The sequence below is a fragment of the Stegodyphus dumicola genome, chromosome 8, assembly GCF_044657685.1.
Source record: "Stegodyphus dumicola isolate Sdum_Otavi_A_Nest chromosome 8, ASM4465768v1".
In the NCBI taxonomy this organism is placed as follows: domain Eukaryota; kingdom Metazoa; phylum Arthropoda; class Arachnida; order Araneae; family Eresidae; genus Stegodyphus; species Stegodyphus dumicola.
Window position 1 is genome coordinate 77,479,843 of NC_140775.1, and position 22,134 is coordinate 77,501,976.

At 32.3% G+C, this 22,134-nt stretch overlaps 1 protein-coding gene across 2 annotated transcripts in view; it reads left to right on the top strand.

Annotated features, from left to right (window-relative positions):
* The window catches only part of CngB (Cyclic nucleotide-gated ion channel subunit B), a 109,152-nt gene that overhangs the window by 51,919 nt on the left and 35,099 nt on the right, over positions 1-22,134 (top strand). For both annotated transcript variants that reach the window (XM_035351321.2, XM_035351338.2), the window contains 7 exons: positions 193-384; positions 3,012-3,220; positions 11,471-11,521; positions 12,854-12,940; positions 16,927-16,991; positions 17,436-17,558; positions 19,886-20,027. In XM_035351321.2, coding sequence (XP_035207212.1) covers positions 193-384; positions 3,012-3,220; positions 11,471-11,521; positions 12,854-12,940; positions 16,927-16,991; positions 17,436-17,558; positions 19,886-20,027 — 869 coding nt within the window. The remainder of the gene's footprint in view (positions 1-192; positions 385-3,011; positions 3,221-11,470; positions 11,522-12,853; positions 12,941-16,926; positions 16,992-17,435; positions 17,559-19,885; positions 20,028-22,134) is intronic.

The window sequence follows — 22,134 nt, forward strand, 5'->3', positions numbered from 1 at the left end:
AATCAGTGTTAAAAAATCATTTAGAATTTCGATCAAACTTCTGCCTTTCGTAGAACCATGAAATAATGATGTATGTAGTTTGGGCTGAAAATAGCCAGATATGTTTTTAAACACAAGTTTCTGATTCACTGATCAGTACATGTAAACATCGCATAATTTTCATGTCTTAGTTATTACTTTTCATACTTTCAGCTCCTCCATTAGAAAATTCCAGTGACACTGGTCAAACTCCTGAACCCAATTCTCGGCCTCGATTGCAGTCCCTCATTCACCATGAGGATGAAAAGTCGGAATTTTATGAATTAAGCCAGTATATGAAGCTTTGTTGCTGCAGAATCAAAAGAAAGTTCATCCCAACTTTTCCCAACGTTATTGATCCTCAAAGTAAGATAATTATTATTTTTAGTGATGAATCTGATTAAAGCGGTGCTTAGATAACTCGCGTTTTAAAATCTCTATTGCCTGTTGCCAGATGTTTGATGGTATTTTTTTTTTCAAAAGAAATTTAATATATTCTAAACCAGATTCTTAAAATATATACTTTTCTCACATAATAATCAAAAGGAAATTAATATTTTCTAAAACCGATTGTTGAAATATGTATTCTTTCTCATAAAATAGTTTAAAAAAATTCATTTTTCCTAAAACTGATTGTTTAAATACGAGTTTTTCTCATATAATAATCTTTCTCATACAATAATCAACATCATATATAAATATATATTGAAATATATGAAATATATGTTCTTTCTAGCACAATAATCAAACGAAAACTGATATTTTCTAAATTTATTATGGAATTACGTATTCTTTCTCATATAATAATCTGGAGAAAACTGATATTTTCTAAAGCCGGTGCTATGTTGCTTATACAGTAATACAGACCGCAAAAAGAAAAAAACAATTTAATAATTAATTATGCATTTAAATACAGAAAATACATAAAATGTTCCCTAAACGATAGTTATTTTAAAAAATGGATGAACATAAATTCAGTTAGTAGATGGATAAATACTATTTCTTTTCCGACACTTGGAATCTTTTCCCTGAAACCAGCTTTCGGATGTCTTGAGACATGCCGCACTAGCGATTTTTCAGAACATTAATTTTGTTATTTTGTCCGGGGGAAAAGAGGGCTTCAGAAAAATAACAGTGCGCTTTTGACATGGCGCTTGCTCTTTTTTACTTCCTTGTACGAGGTAACCGCGAAACATTTAGGATATCATATCTCAAAGTAAATATCTATTTTGTCCCTTCCGAATCCATTTGGACGATTTTTTGCATGGTCTCTGTACATATGGACAAAATAAAGGATTTTTATTACAAAAAGAATTGCAAAAGGGATTCAAAAGGGATTTCTTCATGACATCTGTTGGTATCTACATATGCATCTTGCATTACTCAAAAACGATTAGCAGCAGAACGTTGAAATTTTGTACATGCGATTGCTATAATATCGAGTTGTGCACTTTTCTTTTTTATTGCAATCGATAGTACTAAACGTAGCAATTTATCCCACTCCCTTACCCAGTTTAAATGTCCTTATCCGGTCTTTATTTTTTCAATCGTTGGTGGTAGTCTCATATGCTTCCAATCATAGAAGTGTTTTAAATGACAAAGACAATGTTTTGACAAATGTTTTGACAATGTCAAATTTGTAAAAAACATTATTTTCGACAAATAACGAAATCTAACTTTTAAAGTGCTCTCCCACCTCCTATTCTTAGATTTGACAAAGTTTTATACTTGTTATAAAAAAAAATTATAAGAAGTTTGATTCCCGTCCGACAAAAATTGACCGGAATACTACCGGGAGTGAAAGAGTTTAAACTTATTTACTGTATTTATATTTTTTTTATCTTCTTTCAATCATAATACAATTTTATATGTAGCCTTTGTCATTCAGTTAACGTAACAATAATTATTAAAAACTATTGAAACTTAAGATAACTTTGAAAAAGTAGTATCTGAAACTTAATCATCATCTTATAGCTGCTGGTTAAATATCTGTGAATTTTATATTCTTTTTCAAATAAATCTGGCATTATGTAATTTTATATGAGGAAAAATCTTGCATCTTTCAAATCAAAGGAATGCATTTAAAAATTAAACAAAGGATTCGCAACTAAATGTAACTAAAATACATATTATACTAGTAATAGCAAATAACTGTTGTTAAGAGTTTGGTGAAAAAGGCTCATTAAATTAATATAATATAATAAAATCATACGAATTTCTACAATCATTAGGGTTTTTTGTTCTGGGGGAGGGAATGAGGAAATATGAAAAGTGTGCAGTGTCCTCGCCGAGATTCCAACCTGTATCTCTCGAATACGCAGAGTGTGCTAAAATTAAATTCAAAGTTTAATTTCAAAATTTACAATTTTTGATGTCATTTTCAACTTGCCCTGAGGGGTTGGCTAATTGATAAGTTAGAATAATTCGAGGAAATGAAGTGCAGCATAAAGCATGTATAATTTAATGGGCTGTACAAGGAAGTCATAGGATGTCCACATCAGATTTTTCGCTAATTGTAGAACAGTGATTATAGCGATTATTCCTACAATGAGCACCAAGATATAAATTATTTCCATTTTTTAAACTTACCGTGAGTTCCATAAAAATTCATGCCTTTCATGACATCTTACCTGTTTTCCCATTCGAGTAACTTCTTTAATCGTTGTTATTCATATTTTTTAAATAGCAGATGCCAACACGAGAAAATAAACTGTAGATATGCGAAGTCATGTTCTATAAGTTTTTTTTTCTCATCTCTCTGAAATGAAGAATTTTTTATTTGCTTTATTGACTAGATGCGTTTAATGGTTCGTAATCAATCAACAGTAAAACTCTAAAATTCTTTCATACTTAGTTTAATTTATATAAGTAAATTTGGAAGCAATTTCTGGGCTGTCATATCCATATAATTGACATATAATCATCAACTACTTTTAAAGATTATTGCAGTGAACGTTTTCTTCGTGATACTATTAACTTTTTATTCCCTTTAGGCAAAATATATATCTCGTGGCTATTCTTCGTTATGGTGAGTTATGTTTATAACGCTTGGTCCATCGTTCTACGCGCTGTATTTCCCTATCAAACTGCTGAGAACATTCCTATTTTTCTCCTATTCGACTATGCTGCTGATATTATATATGTGCTGGACGTAGCGGTATTCAAAGCGAGACTTCAGTTTCTGCACGATGGCTTTTGGGTGGTAAGTAGATCGTAATCCTTTAAGATATTTTCTTTTTCTATTAATAATTAATGTGTTTAAATTCTGACAACTTTGAAATTTACAGAAATCGTTTCTTCGATTTTAACAAGAATGAAAATACCTATTCAATTTAGAATATACAAGGGAATGAAAATTTGCGTCGACATTTCTTTTTAGTCAATTGATATCTAAGTACGCAATGTTCAGCTTCAATCTTGTCCACTTACCGATAAACTGTAGAAAATATAAAAATTACGACTGTATCTAATAATAAATTATATAAGTTTTTAAGTTACTAAATTTTGTAATTAATATTGCTTGTCACTATTTACCAAGTCTTTTCAATTACACCACAGTGACTAAATAAATAAATAAAAAAGTGTTGCTGTTAGAAAATATATAAACTACAAAAGAAAATGAACATCCAAATCCGAGTGAAAAGCTACATATGTTTTTCTTTTTATTTCTATATATTATTTTTTTTTACATATATTTTTTCAACTACATATATTTCAGCTGTTAGATGTTCTTTCTGGTTTGACTTATAAGAATGGTACAAGGTACTACTTTTGATTTATTAAAGGAATTAACTGTATATGTATGTAAATCCAGACGCCTGCTGGGGAAGGTCTAGGACTTTTCGCCGTCGCCATTTCACCGTGGCCGTTTCGCCGTCGGGACTTTTCGCCGTCAAGACTTATTTTTCTTTATATGACTGTATTATACTCGTATTAAATTTATTTAGATTAATAATTCTTTTTACCTTTTGTATACTTAATAAAGGTTGCTTGTAATGTATATAGCTATTTACAAGTATGAGATATAAAGAAATTAAACATAGTTAGTTGGAAAATTATGTCAGCATCAAAGAGAACTGGGACTAAACTTCTGTTACTACACTAAACTTGCAGATACAAAGTTTACATGATTCGCCAAAATTTCTTGAAATTTTAATCTGCTAGTTCAAAGAAATCACACATATAAGCAAGAAATTTACATTTTTATGAAATCTGAATGGAAAACGGAATTACTTTAGAATCTTGTCAGCACAATACTTTCTTAAAATTAATATGCGTAACAATGCATTTTTAAAAAACTGTGCACAGAAACATTTTATGTCTTATTTTATATAATTAAATGAAATTATTAAAAGTCAAGTTAATATAATACGGCAAGATATAATACAATCGTGTAAGGAAAAATATGTCTTGACGGCTGAACGTCCCGACGGTAAAACGGCCCGACGGCGAAACGGCCCCATTCCCTACAAGGGAATCATAATTCAAACGCAACGTACAATATTGCACTCATTTGCGCTCTCTCTCTCTCTCTAACTAACGTTGTCCTTCTAGCGTCTAGCGGATGCTTTCTTACAATGCCATGTATCGGCAGATTACATAACAAAAAGAAAGATGAATTTTTATTCGGGCAATTAGGCAAAATAAGAAGTGAAAATGGGAGAGAAAAAAACTCGCTTTAAATATCCACTTGCTTATTGTTTGTAGGAAATCTAGCCAGAATAAGTCTGGACGTAAAACTGATATGACATCAGTTTTTAGAAAATCATGAAGAAAAGAAGTACGAAAGCAAAAGGGAAGAAAACGTTATATGCACACGGGGCAAACCTTTCAGTCTAGATGGGTTGAAAATACCCATCTATATCTTTTGGCATGTATTTTACCTGTGCAAAAAGCATATAATTTTTAGTTATTCATTCATTTAGAAAACATAGATCACTCATGTATTGCTGTTATGTCCTACATATCGGAATACCGAGCAATTGTAAAAATTAAACATTACGCAGAAACGAAAATCAAGCACGTGTTAAATAAGAATGTTAAGAAAAGAGATTCGTTATAAAACAGTTTCATTATTAAAAGGCGATTTTCTACAGTACGCCTTGTCCATAAAAATCTTTATGCGGTCTTTTATTTTCGCAAACATAGACTTAAAATGTAATTCCAGTCACAAAAATGTTTTAAATGATGCTAATGTTCAAGTTTTTTCAGTTAAATTTAAAAATTCATTTTTTAGAATTGGCGAAATCTAATGTTTTATACAGTTCCCGGATGCCTACATTTATTGTGTAGTAAAACTTTATACTCCTTCAAAAAAATAAAACTCTAAACATTTCATTGCGAAACGATAAAAATTGCTCTGAATATTTTTTTTCAAATTTTTGAATTTTTAACATCCTTGATCCACGTAATTTTCATCTAAGTTAAAAAACAAAGTGAAATATTTTGAGGTTGATCTTTTTTCGCTTTTAAAGTCATTTGGTATCATTGTTCTGTAACTTATTACTATGTGACAGTTTAGTTTATAATTTTTTATATTTGGTATGCCAAAAGCATTTTCTAAGAAGTAATTTCTAAGTTTTTAAATGTTAAAATTAAGTTATTAATATTCTCAAGCAGTTTTGTTGCTTCAAAATGGTAATCTAATAATCATACAAAAAGGCACTACTGAAGAGCGTCAGTGTTCCCAAGAAAATGAATTCTAAAACTTTCTGTAAATAAAATCTTCTTTTTGAAAAGGATTTTATTACTCAATCATTTTCATGGCAGTTTGCTAGGCAGTGCTTATCACTTAATCTATTAGCATCAGAAAAGTTTTTCTAACCTCATATTTCTTTTTAGTTTTGCACAAATGCAAAGATTTCAGTCTTTATTTTTTGTGCGATCACAGAATATGATCTCAACATTTAAAAAAAATATCTCTATCAGTTTTTGCCGTAATATTATCAAACATTTTGTGATTTTAAATGAGCATAAACGTCTACTAAATGTAACTATAAAAACCGAAGACAGTATAAAATGTTAGAATTCTTAATGTTTAAAAAATTGGTTTTTTTAATTGAAAAGTTTCATAATATGAATATTCTCTTAATATAAAGAATGATTGCCTTTGTAAGCATATGTCTATGACCAATAGTGGTTGCTAAAATAAAGGCTGCATAAGGTCTTTTAAGTATCATTGAAGAGTTAAAAAATAAGGCAGGAGCATAAAGTGAAAAGAAATAAGATATATATAGGATTTATAGCACAGGTAGAAAATATGATGCGCATTGAAAATTAAGCTTATAAAAGTGCAATGAAAATTATCCTGCATTAACATTAATTATGAAATGAATTGTATACATATTTGGAATACAAAATTGATTTGATTAAACATTAGATCGACTTTTTTTTCATAGTTTAAGACTTTACGTTGCTGTTTTCTAATGATATATTAAGCAAAAACAGAACTCTACGCGTTACTACTACTAAAAAAAAAAAAAAAAAATATTCTGTAGATTTTTTTTTTTTTTTTTTTTTTTTTTTTTTTTTTTTTTTTTTTTCATTGCTGTTGAAAGAAAAATTCTCTGAAAACATCTAGAACTAATATTGAGAAACTAAAGTTGAGACCTAAGGCTTTGATGAGAAATTAATGTTGCTTTTATGCTGAATTTCAAATGTTAAATTGGCATATTCTCTTCTGATGAAGGATGCCTTCCGAATACTAAGATTAGGGGCATTGATCAAGTAATTTCCAGAAACATTATGAGTAGTACATAGATGCACTTTTACATTAAAGACATTATGAAAAGTTCATAAACGAACTTTTACATTTTCCTAAATAAATTGCTTTGCAAATAATAATTGCAAATAAAGATTTATAAGTTTCTAGATATTTTTACATTAAATTAGTTATAAATTCCATTGAAATTAGTTATAAATTCCATTGCCGTTTTGAAGAATATTTTTCTCGTAGTTTAATGTTAGCGTTCCGTTAATACTATCAAAATAGGCATGGTCAAACGCGATCCCATTAAGCAGCGCTTATTGTAAAAGTAAACATAAAAAGGATTAATTAAGAGGATAAAATATTAGATATGCCTATATTATTTTAGGTTTGGTTTGATTTAGTTTATTATGGCAAAGCCCACTACGGCCATCTAGCTAAGGGGAGGGAGGTCTTCGTGGAAGACTTTCTTGGGGAAACTGACTCTTATATACGTTACACATGGGGAAGTCCACGAAAACGCCCATGCAACCAACCTGTTCGCCTAGTTTCGAATCCTGTTGGAACTACCAGTGTTCAGCGGTTCAACCTCTCCGCCGTTGATAAGGCAATATTATAATAAATGAAGATATTATAAAATAATCTGATAATGTAAAACAAATGAGTATTCAGCGGTAACCTCTAGAAGGGCATTCTAAAATACTATTTAAAATTAAACCCTATCAGATTGAATAACTAAAAATGATATAATTTGACATTTATTAAGTCACCGAGGTCACAAACTTGAGTGTCAGTCTTAAATAATAGAACAGCTCAGTGCATAAGAGCATATGAAAAAAAAAATAAAACTCAAAACATTTCATTGCGGAACGATAAAAATTGCTCTGAATATTTTTTTTTCAAATTTTTGAATTTTTAACATCCTTGATCCACGTAATTTTCATCTAAGTTAAAAAACAAAGTTAAATATTTTGAGGTTGATCTCTTTTCGCTTTTAATGTCATTTGGTATCATTGTTCTGTAACTTATTACTATGTGACAGTTTAGTTTATAATTTTTTTATATTTGGTATGCCAAAAGCATTTTCTAACACCATTTTGGGTTCAAATCCGTAGCTAGTGTCTTTAGATGGATTTCCTGAAATCTGTTTTTACATACAGTGCTTCTCTTTAGAAAATTTTAGAAGTGCGCAAATTTGGAGGAATTTTTAATTCTGATGGTTAATTTATTTATTCTTTTCACGTCAGATTTGCTCATAAAGTAAATATAGCGTGAAAGGGAAGAGTCTGAAGTTGGTGATGGGTCTTTCATTATTCCTTTTCATGACAAGTTTGCTTTATGATCAAACTTGAAATGAAAAAGAAGAGCCAGAAACTCGGAAATTTAATTTCGTTTCTGTAGTTTGTCTCCAACAAAGCAATCCAACTATTTCCTCTTCTGCTTCATCATTATACTGAAATCAATGTAGACAAAAATTCTGACCCGTTTCCCATTTGGGGCTAGTCAGTCTTCCATGGTTGCCGTTCTTAATATACACTGGTGTGCAAAAATTAAGGACGAGACGGTTTTTTCAATATAACTTTGTACAAAAGCTTTCCAAATCAACACATTTAATACCGTAAGATCCCCAATACGTAAGGACATGAGTAATGTAAGCAACACTTACTAAAAGAGAAATCAGAGGGATAAAAAGAAGCTTTATTGAAAAAGTAGCATGGAGCGCAATGCGACTGAAGGCCGAAACATCCCTGTGATGGGTGTCCAGCAAGAAACATCTGGTCTTTAATAGGGAATATGATCTCCCCTGACAGCTAGGCAGGTTTCACAGCGTCTGCCCATGCTGAGAATGAGGGTGTCAATGAGTTGTTGAGGCATTGCTGCCCATTCGTCTTGCAGCGCCAATCGAAGCTCCGGAATCGTTACTGGTGGTAAGGTACGAGCTGCCAAGCGTCTGCCTAGAAAATCCCATACATGCTCGATGGGATTGAGATCCGGAGATCGTGACGGTCAATCCATACGTTCAATATCCTCACTCTCTAAGAGCTGTTCGGCAGCTACTGTGCGATGACATGGTGCATTGTCGTCCATGAAAAGGAACTGCGGACCCACAGCGCCTCTAAAAAGACGCACATATGGAAGAAGAATCTCGTTACAATAACGGGCCCCGTTGACTGAACCTGCGTCGAAGATGTGAAGGTCTGTACGACTACCAAGCATGATGCCTCCCCAAACTAGAACACCGCCACCTCCACACCTGTCCCTTTCAATGATGTTCGAGGGATGATTGCGGCTTCCCCGCTCTCTCCAGATGAGTATGCGATGAGAATCGCTACTCAGACTGAATCTGCTCTCATCTGTAAAGAGTGCTCGTCCCCATTCATAGTCTCTCCAATTCCGGTGTTCCCGGCACCACAGAGAACGCCTTCTCCGATGGGCAGGCGTTAGAGGTACACACCGTACAGGGCGTCGTGCAAACAGACCACCACCGTGCAGTCTTCTGGCCACGGTAAAACGCGATATCGGTCCCCCAGTCGCCTGTGTCGTGTGTCTAGCGATTTCTCCCGCTGTCTGCCGGCTGTTTCTTCTGGCCTGTAAGGCAATATACCGGTCATCTGCGGGTGTGGTTCCTCGTGGACGACCACTACTAAACCCCCGGATAGCTGTTCCTGTAGTTTGAAATTGTCTCCAAAGTCGTGAAACGATGCTGTGAGAAATTCCGAACTCTGCAGCCACACATGTCACACTGCGGCCTTCCTCCAACTTCCCAATGATTCGACCTCGGGTAAAAGCATCCAGATGTCGTCTAACAGATTGATTATTCGCCATTTCTCGCTGAGGCAGCAACTCGGTGGGATTTTAACTGCTATACGGCGTGCAATCTCTTTGCCAGAAATACTGATCTTACACCGACAACATGCTTTACACTACTCAGATACTCGCCCCCCCCATTACGTCTACCTGCATATCTGCGCATGTGCTACCGTACATCACCTTACTTAATCTCCTGATTGGTCTTTCTGTCCGCTCTGCCTCTTGGTTCAGCTGATATGCTAATTTTCCGACTTCATCCTTAATTTTTGCACACCAGTGTAAGCTTTATTTATCATCTTTATGTAATATTTTCAAGTATATGTATTTCTTTATGATTTCTATATAATTTGGCCCTGAAATTAGCCAAAAGAGTGAGTAGCTTAAATACTAATATTCTGAGTTATATATGAGTACATTTTATCTGAAACGTTTATGGGGATTATTTTAATTTTCTAATAGTTATTTTTAATTTTGAAACCCTTTCCTTTAAATCCTTGTTTTCCGCCTACAACTCCCTACCAGAAAGAGTTTTAGTATAGCGTTTCGTGTAAATGAAGTAAAATAAATTGTAGAGTCATTAGGCAAGTTTGGAAGCAGAAGATGGGAAAAATGAGCAACGCCTTCGCCGGGACTCGAACCATGGGCCCTCTCAATTACGCGGCGAGCATGCTCACCACTACACTATGAAGGCATGCTAAAAATACCTTATATATTCCCCCTTTTAAAGGGCGACTGGTGTTTTAGGGGACCCAATCGCCAAATCTTGGTGGAGAAGAATCATCATTCATCACATTTCGTTTTAGCTCGGACGCCACTTAGAGTCATTAGGCTAGTTTGGAATCAGAAGATGTGAAAAATGAGCAACGCTTTCGACGGGACTCGAACGACGGGCCTCTCGAATAGGCGCCGAACGTGCTAACCACTACACTACAAAGGCATGCTAAGAAGGCTGGAGAAATACCTAATAAAGTATTTAATGGGAAGTTCAGTCACATCCGTGGAAGAGCTCAGAAGTTCTCTGTAAGCGTGTTCTGTCTTTGAGCCATATCGTTGCTTTAAGCCTCTTTTACTAAGTTCAGCCGTGGTCTTACGTGGCTGTTAGTATTTGCCGGTGAGATTTAATTACGGGCCAACTCGGTTATTTATTTCTGTACAGGTTTGACCAAGTTTTAGTTAGTTATAATTAGTTTACTTTCTTATTTTCTATCTTAAAATAAAGCCCAAGTGGAGGCTTTTCCTGTAAGCCTGAGAGGGACCAACTTTTCTTTGAGTGAATAAAAGGGTATTTTAATCCTTCTTTGTACTTATCTTTTATAGTTTCAAGAAAGACCAATAGTCGCTGTACTGTTCACTAATGATCTAGTAGCCAAGAACAGGTAAATTAACTGGAACTGTATAACTTTAATAAACTTTCTTTTATTTTGGGTAATTTCCTATTTCTGATTAGTATAATAAAACTGTTTTTATAATCTATTTCAAAACTAATAGCTTTTAGGTAATTGAAGTATTCCATATTTAATTAAACATCTTAAAACTTTCTGATTATCGACATCATATATTTTCATCAGTTGTTTCTGAATGCAAGTATGAATTCCTACCATTTAAGCAACGCTTTGTCTGCTGACGTAGCAAACGTTTTGTCTGCTGACATTCATTTGATTTTTAAGAGTCGTTTCTCTCCATTTAAAGAAAATAATCTAGTGTAGGTAAAGGTTGGACAAGACATTTATCAAATAGCTCTTTTATGTCTTCGTCGATTGATTGTAAATGATATACGCTTTAGGTTCGATTTTGTATTTCTTAAAATGATTGGAAAATTGATCTCAGTGATAAAAAGTAAATCAGTTCGTTTTAATGAGTATATTGTTGTTAGTAGTAGTAGTAGTAATTAAGATTGATTGAAATTATCTTTAAGTATTTTATCTTTCCTCGTAGGATGACTACAAAAAGACTAGAGCAAATTATATTCAGAAGACGATGTTTAAGGTAAGTTCATTTTTTAAATCATAGCTTTTCTTTTCAGATGTTTAGTTGCATCACTAAAACTGTCTTTTCAATTTTGTCAATTTTTATGCGTAGAGTCTAAAAAGCATTTTTTTCTAAATGAAGTTTTGTGACTGTGCATTTATTTTTGGTTTCATTTATTTACTTTTTTTTTTTTTTTTTTTTTTTTTTGTAATTTGAATAATTTTGTTTCTTAACTCCCTTACAGTTTAAATAAAGCAACTAGAACTTTTTAAGAACTCGTTTAAAATAAATAGGGTTACTTTACTTTCTTTTGTTTCCTCCTTATTGTTTTACTTTTGCTAATCCAAATTTTACGTGTGAGTCACCAGGCGGTTAGAGATAAAAGTCCTTGAATACTGGCAGTTCAAAATCGCGTACAACGCGCTCATGGAGGTTTTCTTTATTTTTTCCATGTGTAAAGTGGATATCAACCAGTTTCCCTCATAAAGTGCTCCATGAAGAACTTCTGCTTGAACAGATAGCCCTCTCTTGCTTTGCCATAATCAAACAATGGCATCTCATATTCAGAATAAGTCCTAAGAAAACTTCTTTGAAATATTTTAAATATTTAACAGGATTATCGCTATCGGGAAACAATTTTTTCCATACTTCGCTTCTAATTTTTTATTACGAAATCCAAAATAAAATGTTTATCAAAATTTAGTTAATAATTTTAACATTTTAAAATGCATTTCTTTTTAAATTAAAAATGAATTTAATGTCCATATTAATTTTCATATATTGTTGATTAGAGACTTCATTATACATGCAACTGGTAAGAGCTTCATTTAAAATGAAGTTTTATTGTTTTGATTGACAATGTCTTCATTTACCACAATTATGAGCCATTAAAAATAAGTAAACTTATAATACTTTGAGTAGACATGCTAAATGTACTTAATTCGAAACGAACAAAATTTGCAAACAGGAATTGGTGTTAATAAATAAAACGTCCAGTTTTTACCTTATATTGCCAAGGATAATAATATTAAACTTCATTTAGTGGAAGTGTAATATGGTGATTTTGAATATCTTTATTTTACCTTACGCAAGATTCGAAATAAATCTATAGCTTTTAATAGATAAATTGATTTTAAATTGTAATAATAAATAGCCTTTTTCTTAAAATTTATTGCTATTGCTGTTAATGATATGCAGTTTGTAATGACTGGTTATAAGTTTTAAACTCTTATGAAATTCGGCGGACTATTCGTCTAAATAACACTTGAGAATAATTTGTCATCAACTGTGTTAAAGTGTTGATTTCTCTTTCTGTGGTAACAAATATAACATGAGAAATAAATTTTTCAGATGGATGTTTTATCTTTATTTCCTTTGGATCTTCTATATTTTATCCATGGAATTAATCCTCTGTTTCGACTTCCAAGACTATTAAAGGTAAAGTTACCAAAATTGGTATTTCTTCTGATGTATCTTGAATGATGAATGTTTATGGATTAATTTTTAATGGATTTTTTTTTCGTTTCAACTACGTATTAATGTTATAAGAAATACAATCTTCTTTAAAACAATATTATATACTTACGTCTTCTTTCATTAAAATTACAAATCTGATTGCTGTGTAGATAATACATAGGGTGCTTACACGTTTTTAGAACGAATTTGTGGTTATTTAATTAATGTTAAAATATAAGGAGTGGTTTTTTTAATTTTTCAATCTGAGAGCCTTCAGGTATATGATATTTTATTTTTTTCGGACTATAAGTCTGCATTGTGATTTTCATGATTGAAGGGCTTTTCGCAAAATCCCCAGGAGTATTGATTCATTCCTGTTTTCATACTTTCCAGAGTCCATGAATCGTGGTGGATTTGCGCTTAGAAAGAGCTCTTTTCAAGAGACCAAAGGCAGAGTACTCCATAGATCAAACATCAGTAGACTTCATAGGAGTACGTTGAAAATGTATATATGCAATACCTCTCTTTCAGTCTTCATTCATTTTTTCAATGAACGCAGTGGTACATTTCGAAGTATAACTTGTTGCTTTGTCTTCATGAAGTTTCATTCTTTGGAAATCATTGGAGTAAGGAACTGAAATTTCTTCCGTAAATATCGGACGTGGAAAGTGTTCTTGATAATACGTTGAGTTGATTTTAAATTTTGTTTTTACTTTCCTTATTTTTTATTTCCCATTGTAAGAGAATCATGCAACTCTCATAAACCCCTTACTCTCATAAACCCCTTACTGAAACATTCTTTGGTCTAAAGGAAGCGGGTTTTTACGTTTTTCTCTTCGTTTTTGATAATAAATATATCCTTTTTGTTGCAGTCATGCTTCATGAAGGTCACGGTGTATTTCCATTCATCTCCTGCTAAATAGTTTTTCATACAGGTTCTATAAATTGTTCTGCGCTGAGCCACATGCATTGGCAAAAGCTAGTGAACATTATTTTTTTAACTGGTTTAAGTTGTAAATCTTGTTTTATTATTTTATACATTATTGCTAAAGATGCATTTAAAGATTTTATAATTTATTTCGGCGTCGACGTATTTTCTGTTATTACCAGTGATTTAATTTTAATTTTAACAGGTGATTTAACTTTTGATTAAACATTAGGAGAAGTACGTACTTTTTCTCAAGATTGTTTTACAATCTTCTTTCCATGTTGAAGTAATGTTTGACGATTTTTCCTGTTCCAACTAATATCGTTGCTTATTTTACACTTAGAAATGTTAATACCATGCATTTCACAATGTTTTTGAATTACGGAATAGAAATATTTCTTTTTGGAAAGTTCAAAATATATCCGTCACCACAGCTTGTTTATATGCGACATTTTGAAAGAAGAATAAATTTTAAATTAGCAGATCATATTTCACATATCAAATAATAAGCGATTGCCAAAAATTTTTATTCCAAAACATTTGCTTTAATTTTTTGTCGAAATTGTTTTAAAAATGTGTAAACATCCTCTGTATAATTAATAATTCTAGAAAATTAATAAAGAATGATTCTTTTTATTTCAATAATAAATTTCCATGTTAATTCAACAATTCTGTTTAAGTTTTATTATTTTATGTTATCTAACCTCTAATCATATTCAAGATAACACACGAAAAAAGAAGCTAATTTCGTAAATGAGGAGATTTCTGTGGTCTGATTTCCTAGTTTCTTCACTCATACTCTTTATTTGTTTAATGAGGACATTCTTGACATCCTTCATTTATTTATTGACTTTTCCCTTATTATTGGTTAGCCTAAAAAGGATAAAATAATGCTCATTCTAGTTCCTTATAAATTCTTTATTTCGTGTTATCGTATTTTTTCTTGCAAATTCTTTTAATTTCTGTTAAATTTCATTTCTCTTATCATCAAGAATACTTGAAAATTCTATTACATATTTATGCAAATGAAACTGTAGAGTCATATGATTTTTTTTAATCCAAAGAGCTTTGTACCTGAAGGACTATTGTTTTATTGTTTTCGTTTTGCGATTTTGCATCCATTCACTACAAACGTCGAATCACTTTTCAAACTGTTGCCACAAAGTATTATTGCCTGTGTTATATTTAAAGAAATTACATAATGAAAAATCATTATAAATATATGTATATTTCTCGCATTGTGATAAAACAACGGTACATAGAGCCATCGAATTTTGAATGACTTAATTCTACGAATATGGGCATGTGGAAGACCAAATTTGAAATTTGGAACTTGTTTTATTATCAATTTCCTATTTTGTAAAACTGTAACGAATTTTTGATTAACAAACTCAAGGATTTCAAAGCGAGCAATGGCAACGTTGTACGGAAAAAACACTTTTATCTCCAGCGCGCGAGTCTCTGTATCCGAAATTCTAAAAATATGCTCATTTTAAAAATATTTTGCGATATTGCTGTTGAACTGAATTTTATGGTTTAAGTGCGAAGAACGTGGTATTTAATAAATAAATGTAACACACAAAATGTTAATAAAACGCCACTTTGAACGTAAATTAAAATCTGAAACATTTCAGATTTTTTATTTAAAGGAGATGTGGAAAATAAGAATGCCCTCACGAGGACTCTAACTTAGACCTCTCGAATACGCGCAGAGTATGCTGTCGTTACACCACAAAGGCATGCAAAAAATAGGGAGAAAATACCCCTTTTTAAATGGTGACTGGAGATTAGCGGACCCAGTCGCCAAGTCTTGGTGGTGAAAAACCATCATTAACCACCTTTTAGTTCAGGCGCCACTGTAGAGTCCTTAGGATTTTTTTAAGCAGGAGACATGAAAAATAAGCAATGCCCTCGCCGAGACTCGAACCTGGACCTCTGAAATACGCGTCGAGTGTGCTGCCCTTATACCATGAAGACATGCAGAAAGTAGGGAGAAAATACTTTATAAAACATTTAATGTGAAGGAGTTGTACAAAGTAGAAAAACACTGTTCGTTATACGGATTTTTTTCCTTGATCTTCCAAGTTCATTCTGTCGATAAGGATTTTCTATTCGATGAATTATATTAACATTGTATAATTTAATTTTGGAAGATTTATTATTTTATCCTCATAATATATAGCCAAAAAATCACCTTATATCGGTAAATGTGAGATGACTTTTTAATTCTGAAATTTGTCACTCTCTGTGGGGAAAAATTCAGTAAAATTGGTTCAACATTTAACCAAACCCGCAAAAATATTTGAACTGTTTTTCAGAATGTGCGCTATTCATTAAACTACTAAAATGATAAAACCTCAATAATTAAAGCAATATACGTACCTAATTAAACAGTATTACACTTGTGTATTTTTAATAATATTATGCTTTTACATTAATGTGCGTAACTTAAGGACAAACAACATTCCATGCAATGATACGCGTCAAGTGAAACACAAAACCTTCTGAGTGCTTTGATTACAAACTATCAGAAAGTCGATAAGTATATATATGTTTTTGCTAAATAATGTGGTTATGTCGCGAGACAGTGTAAGATGTGATAAAGGCAGATTTTTCCACGCAAAGGCTGGAGACTGAAAGCGCCTTTTTAGTAGGTTCAGGTTGATTTTCTGTTTTGTTGCAGACAAGATGATGTATAAGAGAACATATATGGGTAACTTTTTGTGTGGTCATATTAGTAATCTGGAGGAAGGACGTATTACAGCCGAAAAATATTATATCAGGCATAGCATTACTTCACGTGTTTAAAAGAAGATTTAAAAGAACAAAGATCGCTGTCACTTTACTTAAAAGATAGCGTTCGTATGCATATAGATAGATAGGCATATAGATAAATAGAGTGATTGATATAGGTATATGTATAGATACACTTCCCTACATGCATGTAAATATGTGAATAGATAGAAATATGACCTAAGATAATATGATTTATTTTGCTATATACATTCATTTCTCTACTTTGCTATATTTCTCATTTCAGGTTCAAACTTTTTGGGAGTTTTTTCATCGAGTTGATGCCGTTGCAAAGACACCTTATGTCATTAGGTAAATAAATATATTACATATTATGTTAATAAAAATGTTACACATTTACAATGTAGAAAACTATATGTAAATGCAGCTACTTCCAAAACTTCTTTAGGAAATCTTTGAAAGAAGAAAGATCTTTGGAAGTTTTTATCTTTGAAATCCTAATTTTTTTCTTAAAAACATAGTTTAAACGCTTCCGGTTCGTGAACGTAATTTCAAGTGTTTATCTATGCTGTATTTATGTTAATTATCTAACTTTCGCTTTCTTCTGTAATCCAAATCTAGTATGACATTGTAGAGATCTTAAATATAAACATACAAACTAATCTTAAAAAGCAGAAATCAAAAACTTTTAATCGTATTTGCTATTATTAATTATATTTTAAAAAGCAACTCCTTTAGTTCTATACAGCTAATTCTTTTAGTTTTATAATTCTACAACTTACTACTTTTGTTTAGGATAATTCGCACCTTATTGTATATGATGTACCTGATTCACTTGAATGCTTGTGCCTACTACGCTATGTCCACTTGGGAAGGTATAGGATCAAATGGTTGGGTCTTCCAAGGAAATGGCAATGCGTAAGCACCTTTTATTTAATTATATAGTCATTTTAACCAAAGTATGAAGAATTTATAGTACTCTAAATTACCGTCTTTAATAATCTAGTATTTAATCATTCCTCTTTTGCTTATTATAGAAACCAAAAAGTAGCTTTAATTTTAATGCTGATGTAGTAACTATTTATGTTTAATTTTAAGAAGCTCGTTACAATACAAACTATTCTTAAAATTACACTGATTGGTGAAAAACAAAAATTGATTTATGAAGATCTCAAGTTGCAATCATGGAGGCTTCCAATAATTTTTTCCTTGTACAAAGTATTGTAATAGCTTAGAATTTCGGGTACCATATTTCGACGGAAATGTCCCTTTTAACCGTTCCCGAATCCGTCTGTATGAGTTTTTTTCGTTCGTTTTTTCATCTGTATGTGAGCACAGAATAAGTGGCTCTTTTTTTCCAAAATGGATTTAAAGTGGCTTCAAAGGAATTTTTTCCTGACTTTAGCACGTAGGTATGTCTGTATATATGTATGTATGCATGTATGTATGCATGTATGTATGCATGTATGTATGTATGTATGTCGCATAACTCAAAACAATATCCTTACCCAGCCTTTATTTTCGAAATTTTCGTACAAAAAATTAGTTTTCGGCAAATAACTAAATCTAACTTTTAAGGTGGTCTCCCGCCTCCTATTCTCATATTTGGGAAAGGTTCATACTCCTTATGAAAAAATAAAATTATAAGAAGTTTGATTCTTGTACGATAAAAATTGACCACGATATTTAATTTCAAAATTTGCAGTTTTTTACATCACTTTCAACTTGCTATAAGAAATCGGTTATTCAAGTTAGAAGAATTCAAGGAAATAAGCTTAAATGAATTAGCTTATTTCCTTGAATTCTTGTGTGTAAAATTTAGCTGGTCGCACAAGGAGGCCATGAGTTGTCGACATCAGGTTTTTATAAATAGTAAATGAATATATCTTACATCTTAATATGAGGAGTCAGCAAATGTTCAGTTAAATTTGCCCTTCATTTCATAAATCCCCCCTGGTTATAGATAGCGGCTATTACTATGTATGTTTGTGATCTGAAGCCATGAAACGCATAAATTTAATTATGCGTTTAAAGCCTTCAGTTCACAAACTAATGTTAAGTTTTAAATTAAATACTAAGTTTTTTTTTTAAATTTAACTTCATAACTTCATTTCTAATCTTCATGTATAAGCGTTTTTCTGAAACACTACATCTTTTTTAAATTTTACGATTTCATAACATGCACTTCTTCTCCCAAAAATATTCCACTATGTAATTTAATTAACTTATTACTATCACGTTTCCTTTGAAATTATATCAAGACGTCAAAGAATCCTGTACAACGAGCTCCTAAATACTGGAATAATAGTATTTACATTACATGTATTCTCCGTTTTGCAGAGTTATCAACAAACTATATGTATAAAGAACAATGAATAGTATTAACAAAGATCTTTTTCACGTGCTCATACATCAAGTCATTAGAATTTTTTTCTGAAGTCGGGAAACTGAAGAAATCTGCAATGCTCCCCGGGGTTCGAACTCCGGACTTTCCGATTACGCATCAAGCGTGCTTCCATTTATACAACGAAGGCATGCGGAAAAGAGTGATAAAATACCTTATGCATTTTATAAAATATGTATTTGATTTTACATTCATTATTTAGCGTAATTTTATAAAATATGTTTTAATTTAGTTTTAATTTAGTTCTTAATTTTTGAAACATGAATCAAATAAAATTTACGAAAATTTTAAGACACATTCTTCAAAAATGTGCCATTTCTATCGGGATTATACTGAAAAACTACAGAATTTATTTATGTTTATATTGATATTATTGAGTGTATTATTATGCGCATAAACTTTATTATGTACCATTAATAAACTCCTTTCAAAATCTAAGGTATCTTTAAGCGTTTTTCTAAAATACTAAGTGGCCGTTTCTAAACCAGGAAATTTTACGGATATAGCCTAATTTATGTTCATTAATATATGGCTTAATTTCTGTTCACCAGTGTTCATTAGTAATAATTAAATAATAAGCTTTTCTGTGTTTTAAACTGTGGTTTGTCATATAGTATGATTTTCTGTGTTTTTAACTGTGATTACCTGGTCGTCAACCTCAGTTTTACTCCGACAAATCGGAAATTTTTTGTATTAATAACTCATGTTCATCAATGGTGTGTAATCCTCTTACAAATCAATATTCTATGTTTAAGTCTATCTAAATGTTAAAGACGTTAAGCACCCCAAATTCCATGATGATACGTTAATGTTTTAAAGCATAGTATTTCATTTGTTTCAGATATATTCGTTGCTTTTACTTTGCCACAAAGACAGCAACTTCTATAGGCAAGAATCCAAAGCCAGAAAATGAATACGAATATGTTTTCATGACGATATCTTGGTTAATGGGAGTTTTTATCTTCGCCTTTCTCATTGGACAGGTATTAATACTTTGACATCATTAATTACTTTTTATACTTTGACAACACTAATGCTTTTAGAAGCATTCATCAAGAGCCGCTCATTTTCGAATGGTGGGGAGACGTTCAGTTACTACGATCCAGAAAACGAAACTTTCGCTATCTTTTCCAAGTCTTATACTCAACATAGTGGCACTGTAAATATGAGCCATTAATTTTTAAATCAAAAATTAACTAAGAAGTGAGCACAAAATGTCACTCTTTTTAAATAGCTAAGAATTTTTTCCCATGCATTTTCAAGATGCAAACTTTTATAGTGACTAGAATAAAGTAACGATTATACATACCTCCAAAAAATTCAATTCTTTCAGCTAAAGTGAACTTTCTTAAATCTCAAGTTAAGTATAGACATTTAGACTTTAAAATATTTGTTAATCTCATCTATCTTCTTGATTCATCCAGACTGATTACATCATATTGTAAGGTGTTTACGTTCCTGTGTTAGAAAGGCGCCGAAATGGATGATGCAGTTTCGACTTTAAATATACTTAATGAATTCAGTCATTCTCGGTCTATTTAAACCAAATTGAATACATTTAATAATAAAACATTCACACGTAAACATTTAGTAATAATTCAACAGTACAGATAAGCTATGAAATAGGAATTACAACCGTTACAGGTCAGCTACGCATAAGCGACCGAATTCTACGAACGACAAATCTCAAAAGCGTGTTGCCAACGCAGGGCAACGAAAAGGTGGAAATTAATTCGATAGGCGTGGAAGTGAACATACTCCCACCCTATCAGGTTTAGTCCTGATACACAGGCAAAGGTGAAAGTTTATTAATTGGTCTTTTGAAGGCACCAGTTTTAGTTTTGACTGTAGCTAAGCGAACTAAGCCGTCCTTGCCCGGATGGACATCGATGATCCGTCCTATAGGCCAAGCTAAAGAGGGAGATCCATCTTCGCTGACAAGAACCACCGTGTCGACCTTCAAGTTGTGTTTAGTGTGTTGCCACTTAGATCTCTGCTGAAGAAAAGTCAAGTACTCCCTTTTCCAGCGATTCGAAAATCCGCGACGTAGATTCTGTACAAGTTCCCACCTAGAACTCCTTGTGCGAACAGACTGATGTGTCTCTGGAAAGGAAGTCAAAGTATCACCTGTAATAAAATGAGAAGGGGTTAAAACATTAATAAAGTCAATATCAGTATCGTTCACGTAAGTAAGTGGACGTAGATTCAAAATAGCCTCGATCTGAGTAAGAAGCGTTGACAACTCTTCGTAGGTTAAAAGAGTCTCTTTCAATACTCTTCTCAGATGAAATTTCGCTGCGCGAATGCCGGCTTCCCATATTCCTCCGAAGTGGGGCGAAGCAGGCGATATAAAATGCCATTCAATAGATGACTTAGTTAGTTCTCGGGAAGCCGATTCTGTTGCATACAAGGAAGACCAAATCTGATATAGTTCTTGCAGTTTTCGGCATGCTCCCACAAAATTGGTACCGTTGTCACTGTAAATGTGCCGTGGTGCACCGCGACGTGAAATGAAACGTCTAAGTGTAGCGATAAACGAGTCTGCCATCAGGTCACTGACTGCTTCTATATGCACAGCTTTAGTCGACAAACAAACAAACAGAGCTATATAGCCTTTCGTTGTTTTAGAACCACGACCCTTATTAAATTTCATGGTAATAGAACCAGCATAATCCACACTAGATTCGTAAAAAGGTCGTTGCAATGTCACACGATATTCAGGTAAGTCACCCATCAATTGCGGAACTGAATCAGCTTTAAATCGATGACATATTAAACAATGGTTGACACAACTGCGTATCAGTCTCTTCCCTCCAATTATCCAGTAAGATTGCCTGATGAGGTGTGACAATAAAGAAAGACCAGAATGAAGGTAAGAAATATGAAGTTCTTTCACTAGTAATTCGCTAAATTTATGTCGAGAAGGAAGTATGACGGGATGTTTGATGTTAAATGCTAAAGATGAATTTCGAAGACGTCCTGCCACCCGTAAGAGACCATCTTTATCTACAAATGGATATAGAGAACTTAGTTGGCTCTTCTTGGGTAAAGGTTTCTCTTCCTTAATACATTGTAAATCAGTTTTGAAAT